This window comes from Haematobia irritans, chromosome 1, assembly GCF_050003625.1.
Source record: "Haematobia irritans isolate KBUSLIRL chromosome 1, ASM5000362v1, whole genome shotgun sequence".
NCBI lineage: Eukaryota > Metazoa > Arthropoda > Insecta > Diptera > Muscidae > Haematobia > Haematobia irritans.
This window is the reverse complement of record NC_134397.1, coordinates 80,530,218-80,549,450: the sequence shown is the minus strand read 5'-3', so window position 1 is coordinate 80,549,450 and position 19,233 is coordinate 80,530,218. Positions and strand designations below refer to the sequence as shown.

General features: G+C 35.1%; 1 protein-coding gene across 1 annotated transcript; it reads left to right on the top strand.

The window, feature by feature from the left end:
• The first annotated feature begins 2,579 nt into the window (after nt 1-2,579).
• On the top strand, nt 2,580-15,849 carry Gnmt (Glycine N-methyltransferase). Its single transcript, XM_075290961.1, has 4 exons — nt 2,580-2,875; nt 2,961-3,088; nt 3,157-3,413; nt 15,420-15,849. Exons 1-4 carry the CDS (start codon nt 2,658-2,660, stop codon nt 15,687-15,689), a joined length of 873 nt encoding a protein of 290 aa, XP_075147076.1. The 5' UTR covers nt 2,580-2,657; the 3' UTR covers nt 15,690-15,849.
• The last annotated feature ends 3,384 nt before the right edge of the window (nt 15,850-19,233 follow it).

Here is a 19,233-nt window from a genome sequence, read left to right as displayed (position 1 = left end):
AACGGGGCCGACTATATTATACCCTTCACCATTACGTAGACCAAAATTTGTGTTACCATCTCAACTCCTTCAAATTTGTTGGGAGTTTTATCAAGGTTTATATTCCCATATACAAATATTTATATCTGTCGCTAGAATTAAAAATTAAATCGGCTAATACCCTGGGATGAAACACAATGTTAGTAAGAAAATATGGGAAATATAAAGCTAGAGCAATTTTGATGCAATTGTACAAAAGAGCATTTATGATTTATCGGGCGATACATAGGTATTCGAGATATAGGACAATTTGAGAAATATTTACAATTTTTGCTACTCAGCAGTGGCGATTTTGCAAGGATATTGTTTAAATCTCGCCAAGATATGTGGTCAATTGTGGGTTGTGATATATTATTTGGCAAATTTGGGTGATATTTCCACAAGTCGCAGCTTTATTTAAATTCGACCATTCTGTGAAAAGTTTGGCATTATGTTACAGTGTGTAGAATATGGCTACGATATGGGGAAATCATCACAGAATTTTGTGTAAAATGTGGGTATTTCGACCATATTCGATTAAGATGACATAAATGGGAGAATAATTTTGGCCTCCGTGGTCATATGGATGTAAATCGGGCAAAGATATATGGGAGCTATATCTTAATCTGAACCGATTTCAACTAGATTTGGCACACTTAGCGATACTATTAAACGTACTCCTTGTTCAAAATTTGAAGCAAATCAGGGCAAAACTCTGGCTTTTGAGGCCATATTAGTCGAAATCGGACGAAAGATATATATGGAAGCTATATCTAAATCTGAACCGATTTCAACGAAATTTGGTACACTTAATGATACAATTAAACGTACTCCTTGTGCGAAATTTGAAGAAAATCAGGGCAAAACTCTGGATTTTGAGGCCATATAAGTTCAAATCGGACGAAAGATATATATGGGAGCTATATCTAAATCTGAACCGATTTGGCTGATATTTTGCATATCTTACGAAAGTCTCAAAATATTTGGCTGTCAGAAATTTTGAGAAAATACGTCGATAAATACGTCAATTATGACCAGATCGGTGATAAATATATATGGCAGTTATATCTAAATCTGAACCGATATTTTTTTTTTTTTTTCAAAATTAATAGCGATTGTCTTTGAGCCAATGTAAAACTCTGTGCCAAATTTGAGGACGATCGGACTTAATCTGCGAGCGGTACTTTGCACACAAAATTACATATACAGAGAGACGGACGGATAGACAGACAGACGGACATCGCTAAATCGACTCAGAATTTAATTCTAATACGATCGGTATACTAAACGATGGGTCTCAGACTTTTCCTTCTTGGCGTTACATACAAATGCACAAACTTATTATACCCTGTACAACAGTAGTGGTGAAGGGTATGAAAATACTCTAGAGATTACCTTGTTTCTTTTTTATTTGTTTTATTACTTTATTTTATTGTTTATTTAGATTTTTATATGTATTTTTGTACGTATTAATATTGCTATTGTAAATATATACATATAAAGTTTTTATCATGTCATCTTCAGTGACATCTACTCCTATATTAATGAAATGTGTCATTAAAATTGAGCCAATAAATCAAATTCGTTGATATAACGAATTTTCTGTTAATCGACAAAACAATTCGCAATATTACTGAATAATTTCATTGTATTAATTAAAATGTTTTATTATATAAATGAAAAATTGTCATTGGCTCAATTTTAATGATATTTTCTTTGTCAATCGTTTTATGGGCCCCTAATTCAATATTTTTAGTAGGTACACTCTTATACCTCATTCAAATTCCACTTTAAGTAGTTTTCGAACCTAAGCAGATCAAAGTTATTAAATCTTGAATATTATGTGGCTTAGATATAATTGAAAGGGCTCTACGCCCCAAAGAGAAAATGAAAGAACACCCTAAAAAATGGGTCGTTTTTTCATAATGAAATAAAACCGCATTTCAAATATGAAATAAAGCCACAAGAAAATGAAATAAAGCCCAAAAAACATTGCTTTTGTTATCTGTATAAGTATTTGGGGTCTTATTTCATTTTCTCTTTCGAGGCCTTATTTCATTGGGGCGTTATTTCGTAGAGCCATTTGAAAAAAAATCATTTTAATTTAGTAAAATAGTTTTGTAAGTATTTTAAGTCGCATTAGTATCGTACTACAAATGAGCTTAGTAGCCTCAAAAGCTTTCTCTTTAAAGCTTTTCAAAACACTACCCCATCATTTTCATTTGGTGGAGTATGGTATCTACCTACATCACTCCAGTAGGCAGGGTATTCCAAATTCGTTTGGAATGTTTGTTTTTATTTAAAATTAGAAAAGAGCCACATATTCGTAAACTTTGAATATTTTTGTTTTTTTTTTTTTTTTTCATTTGAGGCGTTATCATCTATCTGTTTTTGTAAGCGTTTCGCTTTCATCGCTGCTTACGTTTGCGTTTACTCAGCTGTATGGTCATTTGTTGTGTGTTTTTATTTTCGTTCTCGCTGATACTCGTGCTGCTTTCTTTCGGTCGACGTATCGCCCATTGTGGGTCTCATTTCGCTGGAAGCTTTTGTGAAGAGTATCTGAGGTGTGCGAGTTTAGTTTGGCCTTTCACATCGTTCGACTAAGTACCAGCAATTCATCGTCGCTCTCCCCCAAAAAAATGACTGCCGCTTCAGCCGATAGTGTTTTCGTTTCACGTTCAGAGGGTATATCCGCAGAAGGTGTACGCGATCAATATGCCGATGGTAAAGCCGCCAAGGTTTGGGAGATTTTCATTGGTGACAAAAATTCCCGCACCGACAATTACAAGAAGTTTCTCATCAATTTGCTGCGTTCAAACAATTGCAAACGCATCTTGGATGTAGCCTGTGGTACGGGGTAAGTTGTGCATACGTCATCTGGAAAATCTAATGAATGAATCTATCGTATTCTACTACAACACCGAGTTTTCTACTTTATCTAGAGTTGACTCCATTATGTTATTGGAGGAAGGCTTTGAAGTAGTCTCTGTGGATGCCTCCGACAAGATGTTGAAATATGCCTTGAAGGAACGTTGGAATCGCCGTAAAGAAGCTGCTTTTGACAAGTGGGGTAAGTTATGATTGCAACACCGTCAAAGGACAATTAAATTTAATGCGAATTCCGCATTCTATTGACAGTTATTGAGGAGGCCAATTGGCTGACATTGTACGATGACATCCGAGATGTAGTCAAAGGAGGTTTCGATGCCGTCCTCTGTTTGGGTAACTCATTTGCCCATTTAATGGATTCTAGTCCTGAACAATTGGAGCATAAAAAAGCCATTAGAAATTTCGAAAAATGTCTGAAACCCGGTGGCATGTTATTGATTGATCATCGTAATTATGACAACATATTGGAGACTGGATCCACCCCCGCCAAGAGTTTATACTACAATGTAAGTTTTAATCAAAATTGAGAGATTTATTCAAAATTTAATTACGGAAAAAATAATCCATAAGGTCCTCTATTGCTAAACCAGCCGATCTCTATAAGTAGCTAATTGTAAAACCAAACTGCAAGTTTTTGTCTTAGGCCTTATCGCATTTCTTGACCCTGACCTTTGATAACGACTTAAATAGTCACTTGGCCCCCCCTCTGAGTTATCAATCTACTCACTGGGGGCCATTTTCTATCATCCGATTGGGAACAAACATCATTCTGCTCATAAAAACTTGACACGCAGACATGCATTCCACTAAAAATGGATTTTTTTTTCTTACTGATGTGATTTTGTATTGATCTGAAACCACAATGATCACAATTTTAAATTTTTTATCACCATGACAAAATCGGAGATAAGTCAGCTATGTCTATGAAAGCTATCTACATTATCATGCAGTTGAATAGAGATATCCGCTTAAAATAGATATAGATTACAAATGACATTATCGAAACTTATTCGCATAAAGTGCAATATTTAATATTACAGGGTAGCTGACCCGAAATCCCACCAACTCAAATGATCATATTTGTTTTATATGCAAATATTTTTAATTCATTCATATGGCAAAAATCTGTGGAAGTAGCCAAAGTTTCGAAATCCATTCACTTTTCCCAATATAACCCCCTTGACTTAGACTATAACTCCGAATGGCTAAAACAACGCCTCCGCTTCATTCATTAAATCCTAACAACCAATGAGAATTAGGATAGACATACAATAAATAAGTGAATGGAATTTATACACTGAAGCACATTATTAAAGCAATTTTTGAATGAAAAATTTACATAATTGTTACAAAAGAGGCTTTAACACTGAAAGTTTTTTGTTTAAATTTGTAAAAATTTCTTTGTAAAATATACTCAAAAAAATGAAGTAGTCGTTATTTTAAAAAAGACTATAAAATAGTCTTTTTTTTTAATTTTTGAAAAATATTTCATAAAATTATCGAAATGAATTCTATCAGTATACCATCCACTTGAGATACTCTATTATTTCGGGTAACCAAACGCAGGATCTTATTCTCGTATATGCTCTCAATCATGCTTTGTATTGTTCATACATATTATGTTTTACCTTAGGTATACACTGGTAGAAAAAACTTTCAATTAAGGCGCCAATTGGTAACTTCCACTTTTTTTCTTGCAGCATACTCTCTCGGTGTCTCTTTCTAAACACATAACATATATGTTTTTATAGGCAATTTATAAATTAATATATGTTTGCCAACCACACATGTTATATTTAAAAAAAATGTTATGTCCCAAACATAATATGTTCTAACATATTAACGACACCAAATTCTACACAGAAAAACAGTGAACTGTTTTATAGGAAGAATGAACTACTTCGAGATTTTTGAGATTTCCACAAAGCGTTGTTAAAACCAGGAAACTTTAATGTCCTGTTGTACTTTTTAAGTGTAGTTCACGAAATTACATCCTCTCATAGAAGAAAAAATGAACTAAAAGTAAAGAAGAAAATCATTGGCGCCAAATCATCACCATTTTAACGATACAGTAGTTCATTCTTACTATTTTTGGGAATCGTACGAAAATCTTCGTTTGCTTTAGTTCATATTGAACTTATGTGTACGGTCATTGAACTTTATACCCATATTTAGTTCATAAAATTTTTGAGACATACTTAAAAAAAGTAAGATTTCATTAAGCTGTAGAAAATTTCGAAAAAAATAATAAAATTTAACTACTAGCAAATAATTTTTTTCCAATAAAAATAGGTTAAATTTAGCGTTAGTTTAACTACGGAAATTTTTTCTGTGTATTTCCCACTTAATTTTGATTTATTTCTCGATGTTATTTTCAAGTAGAGGCTTTAATCTAAAGGAGCTATAAGAGCACTAAAATGCTTTTTTATAAACTTATTTAACAGTGAACGAAAAATACGAAATTTTGAGTCCATTTTTCTACTGTAAGTCTTTAGTAAATGGACATTCATACAAAAACTATAGGTGATATTTTTCAAGTTATTTTTTGTATTTTTTCTCACACTTCGAAAGATATTATAGGCCTAATAGCGTTTATTTTCGTAAGGCCATTTGGTCACAATTCAAGAATCAAGTTTTCAGAACAAATCAAATTTTCATATAGCTTTTGAAGTAATTGAGGTAGGTCCTCATAATTAGAATTTTTGCTCGAAAGTAGTATAAACAAAAGAAAAATTAAAGTTTTTAACAGTAGGTTTATTTCGGCAGTGAAAGGGTTAACATATATGTCGCAAACATGTAATGCTATTTTCTGAACATTATATGCTTGCACTTAAAAATAACGTGCCAACGATATGAGTTCCTAACATATAATTTTTGCAACCAAACATATAGGTTAGGTTAGGTTAAAGTGGCAGCCCGATTAAGATTCAGGCTCACTTAGACTATTCAGTCCATTGTCCAGTCCACATTAACTAAAAGTACCTATTACATATTGGCACTTCTAGTTTTAACCGCTGAACCTTCTTGATTATTTTTCTTTGTTGAACCAACCAGATTGTTCCAAAAACATTAGCAGACTCTTTAAGTTAACGTTTTCCAGATCCGCCAGTAGGTTAGGTTAGGTTATGTGGCAGCCCGATGTATCAGGCTCACTTAGACTATTCAGTCCATTGTGATACCACAATGGTGAACTTCTCTCTTATCACTGAGTGCTGCCCGATTCCATGTTAAGCTCAATGACAAGGGACCTCCTTTTTATAGCCGAGTCCGAACGGCGTTCCACATTCCAGTGAAACCACTTAGAGAAGCTTTGAAACCCTCAGAAATGTCACCAGCATTACTGAGGTGGGATAATCCACCGCTGAAAAACTTTTTGGTGTTCGGTCGTAGCAGGAATCGAACCCACGACCTTGTGTATGCAAGGCGGGCATGCTAACCATTGCACCACGGTGGCTCCCAGATCCGCCGGTAATCTGAAGCTATATGCTCCTAAAAGTTGCTTGCGCTTTACACAAAATGCAGGACACTCACACAAGAGGTGTTTAATTGATTCCTTTTCCCCCACATCATGACAGCTTATACAATAGTCATTATACTTCGCACCTATAGTTTTTGCAAATTCGCCTATCAGGCAGCAACCCGTTATAGCAGATATCAGGAGTGATATCTGACGTCTCGAGAACACTAGCATATCTAGTGTGTGGTTTAAGTTTAAATGGGGCCATATTTGCTTGGTGTCGTTACAGCCCTTGCAATTCTCCCATCGAACATTTGCCATCATAACAGCCTTCTCACGCAGCATGAGCTTGCAGGTAGCCAGGGGCATACCAACAGATTCTAGTTCCCTTAGAATATGTAAGGTAGTCCCTAGCCTTGCCAACTCATCCGCTTCGCAGTTCCCCCTATGTTCCTATGGCCAGGCACCCATATTAGGTGAATATTGTACTGCTCAGCCATCTCATTGAGAGATTTGCGGCAGTCGATGGCCGTTTTCGAGTTGAGGAACACAGAGTTCAAGGATTTTATTGCAGGTTGACTGTTTGAGTATATATTAATGCGCACATTTTTTTGGAACATTACATCTCAGCCAATTCGCCACCACACAAGCACGCCATACGCTGAACTTTGTCTAAACTTGTCGGCTGGTGAAGTGCCGGCCACCAGACTACAACACCATATAGCATTATAGGTCTAACCACTGCCGTGTATAGCCAATGCACAATTTTTGGTTTTAGTCCCCACTTTTTTCCAATTGCCTTTTTGCACGAGTACAAAGCTACCGTTGCTTTTCTCGCCCTTTCTTCAATATTAAGCTTAAAGTTCAGCTTCCTGTCCAAAATAACACACACTCACCAAAGGGAATTTCAATACCCCCTAAGGATATGGAGCTAACAGTGGGAGTTTTGCGATCTTTGCAGTACATGACTAGTTCTGTCATTGCAGGATTTACCCCAAGACCATTGTCTTTCGCCCATTTCTCACTCATCCGGAGGGCCCTCTGAATAATATCTCTGATTGTGGATGGGAATTTTCCCCTGACTGCTAGAGCCACATCATCTGCGTATGCCACCACTTTTATTCTTTCTTTTTCTAGGGTAACCAGAAGGTTATTTATAGCAACATTCCAAAGAAGAGGTGATAGAACTCCTCCTTGGGGAGTGCCTCTGTTCACATACCTTTGAATGTTTGCTTATCCTAGTGTGGTTGAAATACGTCTCTTCATTAGAAGTTCGTCTAACAACCTAAGTATACATGGATCAACTTTCAGAGTTGTCAGTCCATTTAATATCGAGCTCGTATGAACATTATTGAACGCGCCTTCGATGTCTAGAAACGCCACGATTGTGTATTCTTTGACAGATAATGAGCTTTCAATAAAGCTGACTAGTTCATGCAATGCGGTCTCAGTAGACCTGCCCTTCGAGTATGCACGCTGTCGTTTCGAGGACAAACTTGAATCGATGCTAGTTCTAAGATAAATATCTATCATCCTCTCCAGAGTCTTAAGTAGGAATGAGGATAAGCTGATTGGTTGGTTTCCTCGATAGGAAACGACCGCTGAGCCACTGTGGCACTGCCAGAAGCTGGTTCAACCGTCTGATTTCCAGGAAAATGTGTGTCCAATAGTACCTCCGAGATTCCGATACAATTTCCTCGATAGGAAACGACCGCTGAGTCATTGTGGCACCGCCAGAAGCTGGTTCAACCGTCTGATTTCGAGGAAAATGTGTGTCCAATAGTACCTCCAGCGTCTCCTCACTGGACGTTGTCCAATTGCCCTCCAATGTTTTAATGAAACCTGGAGCGGAGTTGGTGGATGCTAGAACCTTCCGTAGTCTGGAAGCCTCGGACGTATTCTCAATACTGCTGCAGTAATCATTCCAAGAGTTATGCTGAGCATTTTTCAGTTCTCGCTTGTATCCTCTCAGATTCTTCTTGTAAGCGTCCCAATCCTCAGGGGCTCTAGTGGACTTTGCCTTGTTAAAGAGCTTCCTGCAGGATTTCCTCATATTACTTAATTCCGAAGACCACCATGGTGGTCGATTTTTCCCCTTGGCTTCTCTCTAGGGCATGCAGCTTTCAGTGAGATGTTGGCCTTAGTAATCCGCTCCACTGCGTGTTCGATATCATGCACATTTCTCATATTTGTCTCTGTTATTTCCGGTATCATCATATTCAACGATTCCCTATACCTATTCCAGTCAGCTTTCCTAACATTTGGCGGAAATATGGTCTTGGTGGTATGAAAATCAAATTTCAAACTTTTGAAACGACCCCATATCCTTGTTTCCTTTTAAAGAAGATTGTTTTGCATTCGTGTGCCTCAGATAAGAGAACCCTTCTTTCTGTGTAAGTAAGAGTAAAAGAATGGCATATCTGGAATGAAACAAGTCTTAAAGGTTGTTTTTACAGAATTTTATTCTTTTGTTACATTTTTTGAATCTCTCCAAAAATTTCAAACATTTATAACCAAAAAAAAAACATGTTCATTACAAAATTTGTATGTTTGTTGTAAATTCCATCAAGCGTTTTTTTTTTAATTTTTATAAAGTGCAGAACGCCAATATGATCTTGATATTTCGTGGTAGAAAATACATATTATATTATATAATGACATTCGACCTAAACTTACCCTTTCGAAATTCTACGAACGTTTTAGGAAAATATTGAACATTGAACGAAGCACCAGACGTTTGCAACTAATGTTTTTTGTTTTCTTCAAGCGAAGTTGTTTTTAAAATGCGTTTTCTATGTGCATTCATTATATCAATGAAATTTGTCATTAAAACTGACAAATTCGTTAATACAACGAAATTTTTCATTATTATTATAAATTTTTTCTTATACAATGAAATGTTTCATACTATCAACGAAAATGTTTATGCCTTTATGAAAATTTTCCATTGAGTCAATGAAAAACTGTCGTTGGCTCAATTTTAATGATTTTTTTTTTGTGATCTGCTCGCTTTTATAAATAGATCTGCTCGCTTTTATGAGTTACTTGCCTGCTGATAACTATAACTATGTTAACGAGTATAAATCTATGGCCCAATAGATCGTGTGTTGGCTTATAAACCGATTCGATTCTACGACCGGAAAAAGTTAAAATTTAATAGTTTGTTTAGTTATTTGCTTCTACATTCATTGTATTAAAGAGGAAAATATGGTAAGAGGTAAAATGAGAGAGATATGGGGAAAAAATTAGCCAGAAAATAAAAAAAATATATATATTGGCTAGTATTTCTACATTGTCTTTTATTATACATCCTGTAAAAGACATCAACATTTATCACAAAAATAATACACTTTTCTTCCAAACAAACTTTTGTCACCGCGAAAAGAAACTTCGAAACGATGTTCGTTGATATAAAATTTTCGGGAGGAAATCATTTGTTGTGGTAGCTATTTCTCACACCTTCAATCGCAGTTCTGCTAATACGAGATCCATTTTCGGCTATCCACTCTTATCCAGACATTTTTCTAACATGCCCCCATTTAATGACATAAATTGGGAAAATACTGCTAAGTAGAATAGCTGACAAGCTAAACGACGATTATTCCAAATTAAATGAGCATGCAATATTCATTTCTTTGGTTTTATCAAATTCGTTTCTGTTTTTGTTTTGGTAGTCATTTTCATTGTTATCTTATCGTATCTGTGTTCTATACGCTTAAATATTTTCCGCAAACAATCTTTTCGTTTCTCCATGGAGAGAGAGTGGGAGATATCTTAATATTTTCCACTCTCTCACTCTATGTCTATCTGAAATTTGAATTCATCATATATGGGGGAATCGTAACAAATTTATCGTTGACGTTGGCGTTAGCTCTCATTTGCAGCATACATTGTATAGACGAAAGAGAGTGCGATGTTTACATATCAGATCAATGTCAAGGGGCTGCATTTTAGTCACGCCAAAGAAAGCAAATGAAATGATGGAAAAAAATAAGCCACACATTATTACGTTTTTCATTGAATTTTGGTACCCTACATTTGTTTTCGACAATATATGATATTCTAAGATAATTTGGAACATATAGTAAAAAACGATGGTAGTAGTTCATATGTCCGTCCAAATGCGTCATTGAATTAAGGCTATTTATTTACCTTACTTGAAGGTACAAGCAAAGAAAAAAACGTTTGGAAAACGTGTACCGAAAACGTTTTTCTTTTGTTAGAGTTTTTTGAATTGCTTCGAAAATTTTAAACTTTTATCACCAAAAAAATTCGTTTGTTACAAAATTTTTATTTTTTCAATAAAAAAAGTTATTTTTGAAATAACAACACAGTCCATTTCGTTTATATCAAACACTGTTCTTTTCTGACTTTAGGTCTTTAATAACACACATTTTACAGTTCAAAATTTAATATAGTACAATGTAATGTTGAACATTTTTTCGGAATCTTCCGAATATATCTGGAATATATGTAAAAAAAAAAACAAAAAACAAAAAAAAAAAAAAAACTTTGGCCGAAGCAGGGATCGAACCCACGACCCTTGGCATGAGAGTCGGACGTAGCTACCACTGCTCCACGGTGCCAAACTAAATGTTTGTTTCTGTTAAATAAACTTTGTTTATTCGGTTCGTGGGCGCCGCAAGCTATGCTATATAAATATAACTTATATGGGTATTTATCTATTGATGACCATAACAGGTACATAGCTCAGTGACCATAACAGGTACATAGTGTGTTGGCTTACAATGTGCATGGTCCGCGGTTCGATTCTCCGTCCAGGCGAAAGGTAAAAAAAATTTTAAAAATTTATAAAATCGTATAATTTCTTCTACATTGTTGGTATTACAGGAAAAGGTGTTAAGAACTAAAAATCCTCGTGGATGTGAGAAAGATGTGAGGGACAATGCAATTAGCAAGAAAATAATGTTTTTTGAGCTAGTGAAATTGTTTTTACATCCTGGAAAAGAATAAACGTTTATCACAAAAAGTATATACTTTTCTTCCAAATACACTTCCTTACAGCGAAAAGCAAATGAGAAACGAACTTTGTTTGTCTAAAATTTCGTTTGGGAGGAAAGAATTATTTTTTTGCGTGTACATAAGATGGTAGGACTTATTTTGAGGATTTTGTACATTGATTTAGAGTTTTTTAATTATGAAAAACTTTTTACTTTGAAGTATCTGTTATAATTCCAATTTTTTAACAGGAATTTCCACGTGGATAGCTTTGCTAATATATCGTAAAAAGAGAATGAAAATTCGAAACATGAGATATGTATCCTAATTTTAATTTTATTGATCCTACAAAAAAAATCACGAACATTTTTCCAATTAATCTCTTAATTGAGTTTTAAAACATATTCAATTAAAAATTAATTGATTCAACAAATTTTTTAATTGAAACAAAAATCAATCACATCAGTTAATTCATTTTTTTATTGATTTTCAATTAATTTTTTAATTGATACTATAATTTATGTGATTGAAGACAAAAAATATTTTTGAGTGTATATTTTAAGCTAAATAGGGCCCTAGAAATCTCTATTATAATGAAGCCGATGCCAAAATCCTTAAGGGAGGGTCAAAATCTATGGATTCAAGTAAACTTTGTTTTATTGTATAAGGTATTTTCAATAAGAAAAAATATATCGGAAGTTATGACTTTGTTTGTGTAAACTTTCGTTCCTCAGAAAAGAAACATCTTCTTTCAGTGCAACTTTTAAAAATAGTATTGGTATCCTGGATTGAATCTGTGACCCACTATGGATAAGGATCATAGATTATTTATTACATATTCGGTTAGTGCTTCAATATTTCGAAAATAAAATTTACCAACGATATGAATGCACGCAAAATAGAATTTTTTTTTTTTTTTTTTTTTTTGAAATTTTCTTGATAATTGCATTTTCCTTCATATCACTTTCTCTGTGATTTTTTTCTGAAATACAACAATGAAGAAGCACATATTCGATTATATAATTCCTTCAAATTGTACTTTTCGGTCGCTGATCATACAGGTTGTAAGCAAATACACTATCCACTAGGCCATATAGCTTTCATTGTCATCAAGAGACAATTATCGTTACAGCCATCAACGCACAAGCAAAGCATACAATCAAACGGATCTATTTATAGACCAGATTGTTGAATATAAAGAAAGAAACTTTATTTAATGAAAACAAAGCACTTTAGTCGGCCCCTTTCTTACAAACGGCAATAATGTAATTTTACATATATTCCAACCAATTTGACAAGATTTTGAAAGGATGTTCGCCATTACATATTAAATTTTTATTACAAAATCTCAAAATGTGTCTTATTTAGGACATAAAAGCAGAAAAGAACCAAATCGAGTGTAATTTTAAAATAAAAAGAAGTTTTTATTGGAAAAATAAATATTTTGTAATAAAAAAATCTTACGAAGAAATTCAGAAAACTGAAAACTGTTTTCCTAACGATTGTTGTTTCTTGGCGTTTATCATACATTAGCGTAACTAAATGACCACGGTCTATGGTTAGGTTAGGTATATTTCTCTCATATCATCGAGAGCTGCCAGATTCCACACTGCAAAATCTCAACGATTTTAATTTAAATTAATTTAATTTAAAATTTTTGTCTTTACACTAATGATTGATTCTGAGCCAAAAGCGTCTTTAAAATAAAATTTTCCTGTTTTTAAATACGTTTTAGCTTTTAAAAAAATTATTCAATTTGATCGCAATAATTTTGAAGATTTGTTCCTAAATTGGTATGATTTCAATAGAGTGGTTTCCAAATAACCTTTTTTTGAAAAGCCTGTTTTCTGTTGTTTATATCCCAAACCGATTATTCGTTTTTGTGAATAACCGAAAATGTAAATTTGTTCACTATCCCGGTTAGGTTTTATATAAGGGAAACCGGTTAACCGATTAAAAGGTATTGGTTTTGGACAGCCTATATGTGCGGCATTGCATATTATTAACAGGTTGACTGATAAGTCCCTGGTCTGACACATAGATGGCGTCGCTAGTATTAAATGTATATTATTTTATATATTACCAACCTTCAAATGATTCGTGTCAAAATTTGACGTCTGTAAGTCAATTAGTTTGTGAGATAGAGCGTCTTTTGTGAAGCAACTTTTGTTATTGTGAAAAAAATGGAAAAAAAGGAATTTCGTGTTTTGAAGGGAAAAAATACGGTGGAACAGGGAAATCAACAATAATTGATTGGTATTCAAAATTCAAGCGTGGTGATATGAGCACGGACGACGGTGAACGCAGTGGACGCCCGAAAGAGGTGGTTACCGACGAAAACATAAAAAAAATCCACAAAGTGATTTTGAATGACCGTAAAATGAAGTTGATCAAGATAGCAGAGGCCTTAAAGATATCAAATGAACATGTTGGTCATATCATTCATAAATATTTGGATATGCGGAAGCTCTGTTCAAAATGGGAGCCGCGCGAGCTCACATTTGACCAAAAACAACAACGCGTTGATAATTCTGAGCGGTGTTTGCAGCTGTTAACTCGTAATACACCCGAGTTTTCCGTCGATATGTGACAATGAATGAAGCATGGCTCCATTACTACACTCCTGAGTCCAATCAACAGTCGGCTGAGTGGACAGCGACCGGTGAACCGTCTCCGAAGCGTGGTAAGACTCAAAAGTCCGCTGGCAAAGTAATGGTCTCTTTTTTTTGGGATGCGCATGGAATAATTTTTATCGATTATCTTGAGAAGGGAAAACCATCAACAGTGACTATTATATGGCGCTCCAAGTTTGAAGGTTGAAATCGCGGGAAAACGGCCCCATATGAAGAAGAAAAAAGTGTTGTTCCACCAAGACAACGCACCGTGCCACAATTCATTGAGAACGATGGCAAAAATTCATGAATTGGCTCCGAATTGCTTTCCCACCCACCGTATTCTCCAGATCTGGCCCTAGCGACTTTTTCTTGTTCTCAGACCTCAAAAAGGATGCTCGCAGGGAAAAAATTTGGCTGCAATAAAGAGGTGGTCGCCGAAACTAAGGCGTATTTTGAGGCAAACCGAAGGAGTACTACCAAAATGGTATCAAAAAATTGGAAGGTCATTATAATCATTGTATTGCTCTTGAAGAGAACTATGTTGAATAACAAAAACGAATTTTGACAAAAAAAAATGTGTTTTTCTTTGTTAGATCGGGGACTTATCAGTCTATCTGTTATATATTTTTTGCGGCATAAAGCTATATGTTCCTCTGAAAACAACAGCACAGACCAATGTCTTAAGGCAAAAATAAATATTTGTAATAATAAAATTTTATTGGTGATAAAAGAAGTAAAACTGTCTTTGCACACTGATTTCACATACCGTTCAATTGATATTTTTAGAGTGCTTGCTTTTGGGGATTTTTAATAGTTTAGTCGGTTTTAACCTCTCTTTTACACCCACTGCTCTGAAAGAACAATTTTCTCTAAGGAACGGAATTGTAGGCAGACCAAGGTTTCTTTTGACGCTAAAAAATGTTTCTTAAAAAAAAAACTAATAAAAAAGACTAGAGACAATCATTGTATCGCTTGTCTTAAATATGAGTTTGTTGGGTCTTAAAAAAATGCTTACAATAAAGGGAAATTCGTTTGGCTAAAATTACATTCCGGAGGAAAGTATTTCATTCTTTGGGTGTAACATTTTTTATACCGAATCATATCAAAATCTGACTTTGTATCCATTGTACCCCTGCATCCTTGACTTTTATTCGTGTTCATGTTCTTAAAAGACGACACGTACCGACTATTGAACTTATTAACATTTTTTGAACTGGTAGACCCTCAGTTTTCTTTGAGAAATATTGACAACTTATTTCAGTGCAAAGTTTTAAACGAAGGTGTTCGATTGTTGATGTAAATCAAATAACTAAATAGAAAATACGGAAATGTGTATTTCACTTCTATAGGAATACACTTAGCAAGCTACCTCATTACTTATTGATGAAAAACAAACAATAATAATTAATTTTAATTTATTCCTTTGTTATCGAAACCTATTTTTAAATTTTCTTTTTGTTCTTTTTATTTTTGATTCTTAGACCAGCCACACCGCTGACATCAAGACATCCGTTTTGTTCTACTGTGGCAAACCGGCCATGGTCACAATGGACTATCAAATTGAGGCCAACAACTTGAAGAGTGAATTCCGTTTGTCCTACTATCCACATGCATTGAGTCAATTCACCAAAATCCTCAAGGAGATTTTCGGTAGCAATGCGGAACATCAACTCTTTGGCGACTTCAAAGATTTGAGCGTTGTCAAAAATCCAGCCTTCTACATTCACTTGATCCAAAAAGGCTCCAAGTAGGTTCTAGTTGTTAGTAGCTTTGTTAGTTAATCTCTTTCTTCCCAATCACCGAACGACATCCGCTCTATTTCCTCCAATGTATAAACGTCTTTTCACTTTTTTTATTGAATGCTCAAAACACACAAATAATAATAATAAATAGATTTAAAATTTTTACAAATATTTTTGTTTTGTTTTGGGGGGAGGTTACATGTTCTCTACTTTATTGATGTGCCTTGTAAGAATTTTGCATCATTGTAGCAAAATGAAGATTTCCAAATAATTTAACAAGAATATTTCAATTTAAAATTAAGAATTTATTAAGCAACGCTCCAAAAAATAACACTACAATTAAGATTTCCACCAGAAAGTCCATTTTGGTCTTAATGTAGTTGGAGGTGTGTGTGAAGATATCGGACAGAATGGTTCTTATGTGCTGAGGCATGTTCGAGCGCAGAAAAAGTCCATTTAAAGATACGTTGTATAGCACGACTTGTAAATTTATACTAAATCGATGTTTCGCAATGAATGAGGACAAGAGTCTATGCATGGTCTAAAGAAATTTGAAATGTGCATTCATTAGTTTTAAATCAATAACCCAGAGAACAATTTTAGTTCCATTAATATAAAGTGCCAGATGAGGATACCTTACACTAATATGAAATAAATTATACAAAAACAAATTTAATTAAAATATAATGAGTTATTATTTAACATTTTTGTAAATAAAAAATATTTTTATTAACTACACCCAGAAAAAAAGTGACCCCTTCTCATTGTGAAGAAAATTTAACTTCGTATAGCGCCAAAAGACATTTTTATTTTTTTGAACGATGTGATTTTCGTAGAAATTAGGTAGAATGCATTCCATATATTAGTTAACATTTTCCTATATTTATGTACCACTATACTACAGAATGAAAAAATTTAACTGAATTGAATTCATATATGGAATGATTTCATTGAAATTTTCCATTCATTGGGAGAAATCTTATAGCCAATACACATTAGGCTCAAAATCTACTAAAAGTAGATTTGAAATCCCTTTTTTATAAGGCAAATGACATTTGAAATTTGGGTAAAGTGGATTTTGGAAATATAATGTGAATGAGGTATTACATATTTTTGGTAAACCTTTTTACTTCAAACTTACAACTGCTTACCTTCGTTTTTAAATACAATTTTATTTATTTATATAGGTAATTTTTTCTTCAATAAAATACCCGTTTTATTAATATATTAAATATATTTATTAAGAATCAAGAGCATCGACTGGCCTTGAAATATTAGTTTATTATTCCAGTATTTCCAATATCCATGTAATGTCATCAACTGTAAAACGAATTTTTATACCCTCCACCATAGGATGGGGGGTATATTAACTGATAAAGGGTGATACGGTCAAAATTTGGTCAAGGGAAAACGCGTGTAAATCGGTGAAATCGTTTATTTAAAAAATCAAATTAAATTTCTTTTTCAAGTTCAATTAGTATAAAATTCAGGAAAAATATTCAGTTAGGCTTTCGCTTTTCCAAATCCGAATTACCGGGCCTCACGCTTGACACCTGCCATCAGATTTTTTACAACCACCTTGTCCACCTTCTTCGCCGCAGAAAGCCAGTTTGCCTTGAACTGCTGCTCGTCCTTAGCAGTTTTTTTGGTCTTCTTTAGGTTCCGCTTGACAATAGCCCAGTATTTCTCAATTGGGCGGAGCTCTGGCGTGTTGGGAGGGTTCTTGTCCTTGGGAACCACCTGCACGTTGTTGGCGGCGTACCACTCCATGGCCTTTTTATCGTAATGGCAAGATGCCAAATCCGGCCAAAACAGTACGGAACAACCGTGTTGCTTCAGGAAAGGCAGCAGACGTTTATTCAAACACTCTTTCACGTAAATTTCTTGGTTGACAGTCCCGGAAGCTATGAAAATGCTGCTTTTCAAGCCACAGGTACAGATGGCTTGCCAAACCAGATATTTCTTTGCGAACTTTGACAGTTTTATGTGCTTGAAAATATCTGCTACCTTTCCCCTTCCTTTTGCCGTATAAAACTCCTGTCCCGGAAGCTGCTTGTAGTCGGAATTGACGTAGGTTTCGTCGTCCATTACCACGCAGTCAAACTTCGTCAGCATCGTCGTGCACAGCCTCCGGGATCGCGCTTTGGCCGTCGTATTTTGTTTATCATCGCGATTTGGAGTCACTACCTTCTTGTAAGTCGATAGTCCGGCTCGTTTTTTGGCTCGATGCACGGTTGTAGACGATACACCCAGCTTATTTGCGGCATCTCGGAGAGAGAGGTTAGGGTTTCGCTTGAAACTACCGGCAACTCTCTTTGTCGTCTCAACGGCTTCCGGTTTTCGATTTCCCCCCGATCCAGACTTCCTGGCTGTCGACAAACGTTCCCCAAACACTTTAATTACATTTGTAACGGTTGATTTGGCAACTTTTAGCGATTTTGCCAGCTTTGCGTGCGAGTAGCTCGGATTTTCGCTATGCGCGAGCAAAATTTTGATACGCTGCTCTTCTTGCTTGGACGGCATTTTGACAACTGAAGAGTGAATTCCAAAATCAAAATAGGAGCAACATTCTACACACACACACCTTCAAAATGAGGGGTGTTCAGGTTTTTTAAATGCAAAATTGAAAGAAATACGTCAAGTTTATATTGACCAAATTTTGACCGTATCACCCTTTAAGTCCCCCGTCTGACACATAGATGGCGTCGCTAGTATTAAAGGCATATTATTTTTATATAGTACCAACCTTCAAATGATTCGTGTCAAAATTTGACGTCTGTAAGTCAATTAGTTTGTGAGATAGAGCGTCTTTTGTGAAGCAACTTTTGTTATTGTGAAAAAAATGGAAAAAAAGGAATTTCGTTTTTTGATAAAATACTGTTTTCTGAAGGGGAAAAATACGGTGGAAGCAAAAACTTGGCTTGATAATGAGTTTCCGGACTCTGACCCAGAGAAATCAAAAATAATTGATTGATATGCAAAATTCAAGCATGGTGAAATGAGTACGGAGGACGGTGAACGCAGAGGTGGTTACCGATGAAAACCTCAAAAAAATCCACAAAATTATTTTGAATGGCCGTAAAATGAAGTTGATCCAGATAGCAGAGTCCTTAATGATAGCAAAGGAACGTGTTGGTCATATCATTCATCAATATTTGGATATGCGGAAGCTCTGTGCAAAACGGGTGCCGCGCGAGCTCACATTTGACCAAAAACAACAACGTGTTGATGATGCTAAGCGGTGTTTTCAGCCCGAGTTTTTCCGTCGATAAGTGACAATGGATGAAGCATGGCTCCATCACTACACTCCTGAGTCCAATCGACAGTCGGCTGAGTGGACAGCGACCGGTGAACCGTCTCCGAAGCGTGGAAAGACTCAAAAGTCCGTTGGCAAAGTAATGGCCTCAGTTTTTTGGGATGCGCATGGAATAATTTTTATCGATTATCTTGAGAAGGGAAAAACCATCAACAGTGACTATTATATAACCTGAAATATAACAGGTTGTCTGATAAGTCCCCGGTAACAAAGAAAAACACATATTTTTTTGTCAAA

Bases quoted from the DNA above. Each gene is read 5' to 3' on its own strand.
- Gnmt (XM_075290961.1), top strand. From the start codon at position 2,658: ATGACTGCCGCTTCAGCCGATAGTGTTTTCGTTTCACGTTCAGAGGGT. The intron at 3,089-3,156 runs GTAAGTTATGAT...TTCTATTGACAG, and splicing joins AGCTGCTTTTGACAAGTGGG to TTATTGAGGAGGCCAATTGG. The intron at 3,414-15,419 runs GTAAGTTTTAAT...TTTGATTCTTAG, and splicing joins CCAAGAGTTTATACTACAAT to ACCAGCCACACCGCTGACAT.